Source organism: Choloepus didactylus, chromosome 6 (assembly GCF_015220235.1).
Source record: "Choloepus didactylus isolate mChoDid1 chromosome 6, mChoDid1.pri, whole genome shotgun sequence".
Lineage (NCBI taxonomy): Eukaryota > Metazoa > Chordata > Mammalia > Pilosa > Megalonychidae > Choloepus > Choloepus didactylus.
Window position 1 is genome coordinate 6407170 of NC_051312.1, and position 9580 is coordinate 6416749.

Below are 9580 nucleotides of genomic sequence, written 5' to 3' on the forward strand. Positions count from 1 at the left end.
AGCTCAGGCAAGTGGTCAAGCCCGGCGCTCACTCTCCCAGGCAGCCCTGCCGAGCTGCAGGATGCAAGGGAGATTTAACAGCTGGACTCGGGCCACAGTGCTCGGGCCAACATGACGTCACCAGGCGGAGGGATGAGTTCCCAGTGGGGCTCTGGGGGGGGCTCCCGAGTGGGGCATTCCTTCCTGAAGCCTCATCCCGGCTCAGCCCCTCCTCCTCCTGCGCCCTCCACCCCCTCCCCCGCTGGGCCTGGAATTGGGTTTGGGGTGGGTTCTGCTTCGAAAGCCATCTCCTCCAGCGGGCGGGCGGCGAGGGCTCGTCCTCCAGCTCCGAGCTCGCGTTTTCGAGGCTCCGGGCGGTGCTCCGTGGGCCTGCTGCCCCGGGGGCTCACAGGAGGGGCTCTCCACACAGGGGGCCTCCGGGAATCGAGGGACAGCTGCAGGTAACTGCATGGGGCGCCCCTGGGCTGCAGGGCGGAAGCCAAGCAGGGAGGGAATGGGAGGTGGGCACTTCAGGGGCGGGCGGTTCCAAGCAGGGAGACTGGAGAGCTGGAGAAAGGGGCTGTCCGGAGCCACAGGGCCTCCTCCATGACTCCTGAGGCCCCAGGTTTCCCAGGGTCACTGGGGCACTTTTAGAGCAGCCCCCCTCCCGTGTGTCAGGCCCTGGCACGCCGGCAGTCCCCATCTCCCCTGCTGGCCTCTCCCCCAGCCCCAAGCCGTCTCCCACGTCCAGCTGTCCCCCTGAGTGTGGGGGCTCCCTTCCAACCTCCCCCCAACCTCGCCAGCTGTCCAGGATTGCTTTCCCTGGAAGGGCGGGGAGGGAGCACCCGTGGGCAGCAGCCCAAGCACAGAGAGAGGGGCTCCCGAGCTCTCCCCCACGCTGACTCTGCTCCCCGACTTTCATCCATCCTGAACCAGCCCTGGGGAGGGTACAGAGGGATGAGCCTGGGCAGCCCTGGGCCAATGCCTGGGTTCCACCTCCTCCCAGGGCCAGCAGACCTGATGTGGCTGTTGACACTGGATGGAGACCACGGGTGAGCCGTGTGGAAAGGTCTCACTTCACCTACAGAAGCTTCCTGAAATCCAAAAGTGCACATGGGACCCAGGGACCTAGAGCAAGACATACAGTCTTCCTCCTGTGTCAGCAGAGGGGTGGAGGGTGACAGACAGGGGTCCCACGGATGGCCAGGCCAGGGCTCCAGGAGAGGGGCTGGGAAGGTGCACTGGAAACCCTCCTCGAAGGGCTGGAGTCCCGCACTTTCCAGCTGGTTCTCCTCGAGGGCAGCCTTACCTGGACTGCAGAGACCGGCCGTGAGGACCCCAGGACCCCACTTGGGACAGGGTCACGTGGAGGTGGGGGGAAGGGGGAGCAGGAGGCAGACAGGTGGCCGGGAGCCCCGTGCTCGGGTTTGTGCTTGGAGGGCAGGGGTGGAAGTGAGCTGAGCTGGCAGCCTGCTTGCTCCGTGTTGGTGGAAGCTGGTTCTCTCCTCGTCCTTGTCCCATCCCAGGAGCACCCATTTACACACGCATCACACTCTTGCACGCTCACGCATCACACACAACACACACATGCTTTTAACATGGCCCATCTGGGGCCCACTTGGCTTCGGATCTCTCAGTCCCTGAGAGAACTGCTTTTCAGAGAGTCAGTCCCTGGTAGGACAAGAAGAGGGCAACCCAGACACACACAGACATCCACTGCCACATCCACCCCCCAGAGGTGAGGGTGGAGCCCCCTCTACACGCCCACCCCAGCTGCCTCCCCTCAGGAAGCATCTGTGAAGTTGGGGGACAGGGTCCTAGCCTGGCCGAGGTGAAAGGCCTGGCTCTCCTGAGTCCGGACACCTTTGGGGACAAAGCCTGGGGTCCAGACCTCGGGATGGCGTATATCCCACGTGGCGGGAAGGGCCACCAAGCAGAGCAGGGGCAGGGGGTGGGGTACCCGCACCGGGGACCAGGAAGGACGGGTGGGAGCGGGGTCGCAGGGGGAAAGCTTGGGCGCCGCGAAGGGGCGAGCGCAGGCGCAGGGCCCGCCGTCCAACCGCACCGGGCCCAAGGGCGCGCGGGACAGGCCCGGGGTGGGGGTGGGAGAGGAGGGCGGAGGGGGCCCGGGAGTCGGCGCCGGACCGTCGGGGCCCCCCGGCCCGCCCGCAGCCCCCCGGGCGTTGCTGGAGCCTCCAAATCCCGGAGGCCAAGAGTTAAAGCGGGGGCGGGCGGCCAGCGGGACGGACCCCCCGTCCAGCCAATGACGGGCGCGCGGCGCCGGGAGGCGGGGAGCGCGGGCCGGGGCGGACCCGATGCGCGCGGAGGGAGGAATTTCGGGGGAGGCGAGCGGAGCGGGCGGCCGGGCGCGCCCTCCAGGGGGAGGCGGGCCCGAGGCGGCCTGCGGCCAGGGCTGTGCCCACGCCAGGCCCCCGCCGCGCTCACAGCCTCGGTTTCCCCACCTGCGCAGTGGGGGTGCAGACGTGCTTGTCTGCGGGGACTCAGGTTTAGGGGGCGGAAGCGGAAGTCGGTTTGGGACGCCCCCCACCCCCGCAGCCCCTCATGTCCTGGCCAAGCACAAATCCGGTCCTGTGGGAAGCGGGTGGCCTCGCCTCCTGGGCCTCCATGCCCACATCGGAGGAGAATGATTTCACCTGCAGGGGATGATGAGGAGCAAATGGGGTCTCCAGTTGTCACAGCCCTCACTGGGGTTGAGGCTGGAGATAAAATGCTGAGATGGCTGATAAATGGCCTCCACGCACCTGACACCTTAGCCGGTAAAAAAACACAAGACCCAGCTCAAACGTCTCCTCCTCCAGGAAGCCCCCCCTCCACCCTCCAAAAGCGACCTCCTCTCCCCCTCTCCCTCTTTTGGGCCACCCGGGGCCAGGCACAAAGACAGGGCTCGAGAGATGTGTGGGTAAATAAACTGTGCCTCCAGAAGCCGCCTGGCTCCGGAGACCTCCTGGCCCAGGTGTGGCCTGTGTTTGGGGGAAGGGAAGAGGCTCCTTCCCCAGGGGGCTGCCATGGGGGTCAGGGTGACAGTGACGGTCCAAATTAGAGGGCCCACAGCAGGAGGGGCCACGCTGGGGTCCTACTCCTGACTCCCCATCCTGGGGCGGTCCCCGCATCTCCCCCAAAGCTCCTGCCTCTGCCAAAGCCGAGTAATGGCTATTAGGATGAGACCAAGGGGACACGAGGCGCAGGTGAGGGGCGGCTGCTCCGTGCCCAGAGTGCTTGGGGCCTAGGGGCAGGGGTCTGGAGGGTGGCAGGGGCCTCGGGGAGAGTGGAGAACACGGCTGCCACAGTGTGACCCTCTCTTTCCCCTTTCCCAGGTGGGGGGTGCAAGGTGAGCTGGATGTGGAGCTCTGAGACAGCTCTGGACCCACCAGGCCTGGAGATGGGAAACTGCTCCTGGGAGGCTCCTTCAACCAGCAGGAACAAGGCAAGTTCACACTGGGGAGCCGGGAGGGGGGCGGGGTGGCGGGGCCAGGCCAGCATCTGGCTCCACCCCCTGCCTCCAGGCCACACCCCTCAGCTATGGACTGCCCTGGCAGGCTGCAGGGTCCCTGCTGTGCTCTGTGTCCCTCTGATCCCCAGCCTAGGGGACCAGATACCCTCCAAGTCCCTTCCTGTGCTGACCTTGGAGACATCTCTCGCCCACCTTAAAACATCTTGGTTCATCTCTTCCCTGTGGAGATGGGGCAGTCAGTGATTTCCCGATTTCCCATGGCCAGGCCCTGCCAGGAAGCCGGGGGAGGCTGGCTCCAAAGTGGCCTTGACATCATGCATGCCCGCCCTGTCCAAGGCCAGCGTTCATTCACCACGGCTTCACCTCCCATCGCCAGCAGTGGCCCTGGCCCAGCCTCTTACCACCCCATCGGGCCTGACCCACCACCTTCTGCTCTCCATGCACCTGGTTCTTTCTTTTCTGAGCCCCTTGGAACCCCCCTTCTGACTCCTAGCAAAACACTCATGAGTTGGAAGGGTCCCTCGAATTTACCTGGCCCAACCTCTTTTCCATTTGGGGAAACTGAGGCCCCAGCCGGCATAGTAACTTGCCTGGGTAAGCCCGTGGGTCTGGGACAGAGCTGGGACTCCTGCCCAGGGCTCTGGGTTCCCAGCCCCGGGGTTTCTGCCCCCTGCCCTGCAGCCCTTTCCGTCCTCCCCAGAGGCACCACTGAGATGGCAACCATGGGAAGCAGTGATACGGAGCTGGTGGGGGCGTCTCCAGAAATCCCCGGGGAAGAGGCGGAGCTGAGGAGGGAGGGCCGGCTCCGGAGCTGGCGTTTCACAAGGCCCAGTGTGGCTGGGGATGGCAGGTTCCCGCCCAGTGACTCACCCAGCCCTCCGCTCTGACTCCAGCGATGGGATTGCAGGCTTTTTCCAGGCTGCAAAGGCACCGAGGGATCTGACCTCTTCCAGACCGGCCCCTGCAGCCCAGTTCCCCCGGCCTCTGAGCTGGTCCTCCCCAGGCTTGGAGAACTCGGGCTTGTTTACACACAGGATCTGGCTCCCCAGTGGAGAGGAGCGGCAGGGCCTGGAGGAGTCAGATTCACCAGCAGGAGAGGAAAAACAAAGGGCGAGCTAAGGGGTTGAGTCTGGGGATGGACAGACAGACAGAGGTGACAATTCAATAAATCTATTTAGGGGTGAAGGATGGTCAATAGGACCCCCTGAAAGAGCTTGCCATGACCGCACAGAATCTCCCTCCAAGCCTGGCCAGCACCCTCCCGTCCCTGCTTGCAGATCCCTTTCACCAGAGCCAGGCCAGAGGGTCCCTCCCTTTGTTACCGGGTGTCAGGCCCGGGGAGCAGACTTCAGGACCAGCCTTCTGCCAGAGCTGGGGCCACCGGGAAGGTGGCAGAACGGACCTGCCCCAGGGACCTTCCTGCTTGTTTTGCTGAAAAGCCACAAGTGACAGGAATGGGGACCCAGCCTTAGATGCAGGGGTCGGGGGACAGACAGGGGAGGGGTGGCCTGCTGGGGTGTGGGAAGGGGAGCCAGAGCTCGGGGCAGCCTTTGCCACTTGGATTGGGAGGTCAAAGACGACAGCCTGAGAACGAATCCAGCTTGTAGACGTGTTGTGTTTGGCCCGCAGGGTATTTTTAAAATGTGAACATTTTTAAAATCAGGATATTTCACATGAATCCAGAGTTCAGCTACCCCCTCCCCCCCAGTCTCCCCTGACGTCCCCACTGATGCCCACTCTGCCCAGAACGAGCCCCACATCCCTAGTTTCTCTCTCCTGGCCCATCTTCCATTGCGGGCACGTGATGTGGCATGACTGAAATGCAGCTGGGGCACGCCTTCCAGCCAGGCCAGCAGTTAAGAAACTGAGATGCTTCCTTACAGCCCGATAAGTAGCCACTGCCCCCAGCTTCTCCCCCTTGCCAGGGACCCCCTGGACTTCCCCACGATCCAGAAACTCACAGCACAGCCCTGGCCCAGCCAGGGGCAGACACCTGCTCCAGCTATGGCCAGAGTGTACAAGTTTGTTTGTTGAGGTACAAGTGATTTTTAAATTTTTAAAAATATTTTCATGTTTTAGTTTGAAAGATTGCAAATGTACAGGAAATTTGCAAGAATACCAATTCATGTCCAGATGCCACTCCTCTCCACTCACTAATTATTAACCTTTTGCCATATGTGCTTTCTCTCCATCTCTGTACATCTCCATAGATTTTTTTTTTTCCTGAACTATTTGGAAGTAAATGGCAGACACCAAGTCCACTTACCCTAAATAGCTGGTATTTCCTAAGAACTGGACATTCTTGGACATAAGCACAGGCCAGTTATCCTATTCGGAAAAGTTAACATTTATGCAATCCCTTTATGCACAGTCACGTTGCCCCAGTGGTCCCAATGATGTCCTCTGTAGCCCTCGTTTCGATCCAGTACATAATCTAGGATGACGGTGTGGCGTTTCTTTTTTAGTCATGTTGCTGTTAATCTCCTTTAATCTGGAAAGGCTCTTCGGTTTTTCTTTCTCTTTCATGACTTGAACCTTCTTGACCAGTGTCTCTTCCTCCTGGGGGCAGCCTGTGCCTTAGCAGTTGGGGACTTTTTCTGGCGTCACCCTGCAGGCATTGTTGCATTCCGAGCTGCTGGCTCTGGGCTCCGGGGCGCAGATGGTTAGAAGTGGGTGAAGGCCGGGGTGTGACATCAGCAGAAACCAATTTGCTGCTCCAGAGCCAGGGACCCTACAGATCACCCCCTCGCGCCCCCACCCCGCCCTCAGTCTCCAAGCAGGACTTTGGTCCAGCCCAGCTCACCAGGTGTCTCCCCTCCGCACCTGCCCAGGTGTGCCCTGACATGGGCGGGGCCTTGGAAATGCACAGCCGCGGCTTCCTGACCATCGAGCAGATCACCACGCTGCCGCCACCGGCCATCATGAACTACGTCTTCCTGCTCCTCTGCCTGTGCGGCCTGGTGGGCAACGGGCTGGTCCTCTGGTTCTTCGGCTTCTCCATCAAGCGCACCCCCTTCTCCGTCTACTTCCTGCACCTGGCCGGCGCCGACGTGGGCTACCTCTGCAGCAAGGCCGTGCTCTCCATCCTGAACACGGGGGGCTTCCTGGGCGCCTTCGCCGTCTACCTGCGCGCCGTGTGCAGGACCGTGGGGCTCTGCACCTTCGTCGCCAGCGTGAGCCTCCTGCCGGCCGTCAGCACAGAGCGCTGTCTGTCGGTCGTCTTTCCCTCTTGGTACTGGCGACGGCGGCCCAAGCGCCTGTCGGCCGTGGTGTGCACCCTGCTCTGGGCCCTCGCGCTGCTGGTCACTGGCGTGCACACCTACTTCTGCGTGTTCCTGGATCGAGAGGCCCCCGGGGCGGCCTGCACACCCATGGACATCTCCCTGGGCGCCCTCCTCTTTCTCGTCTGCTGCCCGCTCATGGTGCTGCCCTGCCTGGTGCTCGTTCTGCAGGTGGAGTGCCGGGCCCGGCGGCGCCAGCGGTCCGCCAAGCTCAACCACGTCATCCTGGCCATGGTCTCCGTGTTCCTCGTGTCCTCCATCTACCTGGGGATCGACTGGTTCCTCTTCTGGGTCTTCCAGATCCCCGCGCCCTTCCCCGAGTATGTCACTGACCTGTGCATCTGCATCAACAGCGGCGCCAAGCCTGTCATCTACTTCCTGGCCGGGAGGGACAAGTCGCAGAGGCTCTGGGAGCCCCTCAGAGTGGTCTTCCAGCGGGCCCTGCGGGACGGGGCCGAGCTGGGGGAGGCGGGGGGCGGCACGCCCAACACGGTCGCCATGGAGATGCAGTGTCCCTCTGGGAACGCCTCCTGAGAGGCCAGCGCCGGAGGGGAGGCAGGGCCAGGGGGAGACCGGCGGCCCCCAAGCCCCTTTGCGGCCGGACAGGAGCAGGACAGCCACCCCGGACCAGCCGGGAAGAGAGAGGCTGTCTCTGCCCCATGGAGCCTCCAGGGGCGGCCGAAAGACTGACAGGCCCTTCGAGCAGACCCTGGGGCCCTGCCCGGCTCCCCAGCCACTGTCCTCCTTCGGTGACCACGGTACAGACGTTACCCCCAAGTGGAGAGGGGCTCCTCCCTGGCCCAGGCCAGTCAGTAAAGGAGAGGAGCTGGGGCCCCCAGCCCCATCCACCTGCTCCCCCTTTAGACGGCCCTCCTTGAAAATGGTACAGCGGGCACCCCCTATTCAGCAGTGTCTGAGCAAAGCCAGCCCAACGGTGCTTTCAGAAGAGGGCCATGTCAGCCCGCCTTGCAGCCATGTCTTTCCAGAAGCAACCTCCCTGCCCCTCTCCGTGATCCTCGGTGACTTTAATGGGGGGACTTCTGGTCCCAACAAGCAGCAGGAGACAGGAGAGAGCTTCAGCCACCAGGGTAGGTAGCTCCCTTTTCTGACTCCACGCGGGCCGGAGAAGTCCACCTGCATCCGGCATCTGCCTGGTCCCTGGGGCTCCATGGACCTTCCAGGCAACTCCCCGTGAGCCTCTGGGCTCCACCCTGGCCACCGTCGGGGGCTGGCACCGAGGCACCCACCACAAGCACAGCCAAAGGACTTTTTATTAAAGAAATAGGATGTATATCAATAAACATTTTATACTTGCACCGAGGATGGCTTCGTGCCTCCGTCGGCCCTGTGTCCCTGTGTCCCACGCTTGGGGTGCCCTGTGGGCGCCTGGAGTCTCCGGCCAGCCAGCGTCTGCGGGCAGCTGCTCTTTCCTCCAGCTGTTTTGCCTCTTCCTCTGGCAGGGCCGTCCACCCTCTGCCCGAGCAGCGGTGGTCAGCTTTGCCATCCTCTGTTGGCTCATGCCAGTGCCCTTTGGCACCCACCCAGATCCCCTCTTCTGCTGGAACCTTAGTTTCTGGCACCCCCTTCCATGCCAGGCCCTGGACTGGCTGCCAGGTACAGCCCCTGCCTCCATCATCGGCAGTGCCCACCCCTGCCCTGAGCCGTCCAGGTGGGGGCCTCCGTGGCCCGGTGCCTCCCACCCTCTTGCCCCATTCAGCCCCCGGGAGCTCCTGGTGTCCCGCCTGAGACCCCCGCCTTGGGGATGCTCTTGGGGACAGCCTGCCCAGCCCGAGGGCCCAGGGGGAGACCAGGGCAGGGGCTTTGGGTCAGGCAATGCTGCTGACAGGGTCGGCTCCCCTTTTCTGCAGGGAGCCTGGGGAGGGCGGGGAAGGCAGCTCTCCCAGCTTGGGGGGTGACTAAAGGAGTGGCCTGGGAGCATGCGGTGCCTGGGTGCCCCCGGCCCACGTTGGGAGCTGGATGCCTCCCAACGGCCTTGGCCTGGGCCACTTAGCCCTAGAGCGGGGGCTGCAGCTGCCCCCTCCGAGGGCTTTTTCCGATGATCTGCCCCTCGGCCGACCCCATGTGTCCCTTGTGACCGCTGCTGCCACAGCTGCCCCACTCCCCTTCCTAACCCCCAGCAAGGCCGCCCTTCCACAGGCCTCAGGCTCCACGGGTGCTCCCAGGGTCGGTGCTCCGGGGGCTTCAGGGCATGAGGTCAGTGTGCTCCCCTCCCAGCGCCTGCGTGAGCCCCCAGCCCACCCCCAGTGCTGCTTAGAGAGCTCCAGGGGAGCCGCAGTAAGGGTCGTCACATCCGGCACCTTCATTTCCGGGGAGAACACAGGGAGTCGGGGGGCTGGTGCAGTGGTTCCCCCAGCAGGTGGAGGGGTCCACCCGGGGACGAGGGCCACCCGCTCCCCGCCAAAGGCCAAGGTGTGTCCTGTGCACCCCGGCAGGGCCACTTCCCTTACCTCCCTGCCTGGCCCTGGGTTCCCCTCCCAGGAGGCGGCACCCCACAGGGGGCTCAGGGCTGGAGGCCCGGGCTGAGGGGACCCGAAGAGGAGGTGCACCCCCAGAAACTGAGACTCACTCAGGCCCCCTCAGCCCCCCTCAGGATGGAGGCGTTTCTGCCCACCTGGGGGTCAAAACAGCGCGGCCAGGAACCAGGCCCTCGCAGCCTGTGGGTCCTCGGCCAGTTATTCCAGAAACTCGCATCACAGTCTGGGCTGGGAGCAGGAGGGGAGGGGAGGCCCGGCTCCCACTGCCACCTTGGGGCGCCCTCTCCTCCCCCCACTTTCCCCCAGCCCCCAGGAGGCCTCCCTGCAGCTCCCACCCACGCCCCAGACCACCT

General features: G+C 63.6%; 1 protein-coding gene across 2 annotated transcripts; it reads left to right on the forward strand.

The window, feature by feature from the left end:
* The first annotated feature begins 284 nt into the window (after nt 1-284).
* Nucleotides 285-8048, forward strand: MRGPRF (MAS related GPR family member F). 2 transcript variants are annotated; one of them, XM_037838901.1, is made up of 3 exons: nt 285-440; nt 3315-3424; nt 6283-8048. In XM_037838901.1, the coding sequence occupies exons 2-3, from the start codon at nt 3338-3340 to the stop codon at nt 7264-7266; spliced, it is 1071 nt and encodes a 356-aa protein (XP_037694829.1). In that variant the 5' UTR covers nt 285-440; nt 3315-3337; the 3' UTR covers nt 7267-8048. The 2 variants fall into 2 exon arrangements, with proteins under 2 accessions (XP_037694829.1, XP_037694828.1); XM_037838900.1 differs by lacking the exon at nt 285-440 and adding an exon at nt 950-1031.
* Nucleotides 8049-9580: the final 1532 nt, after the last annotated feature.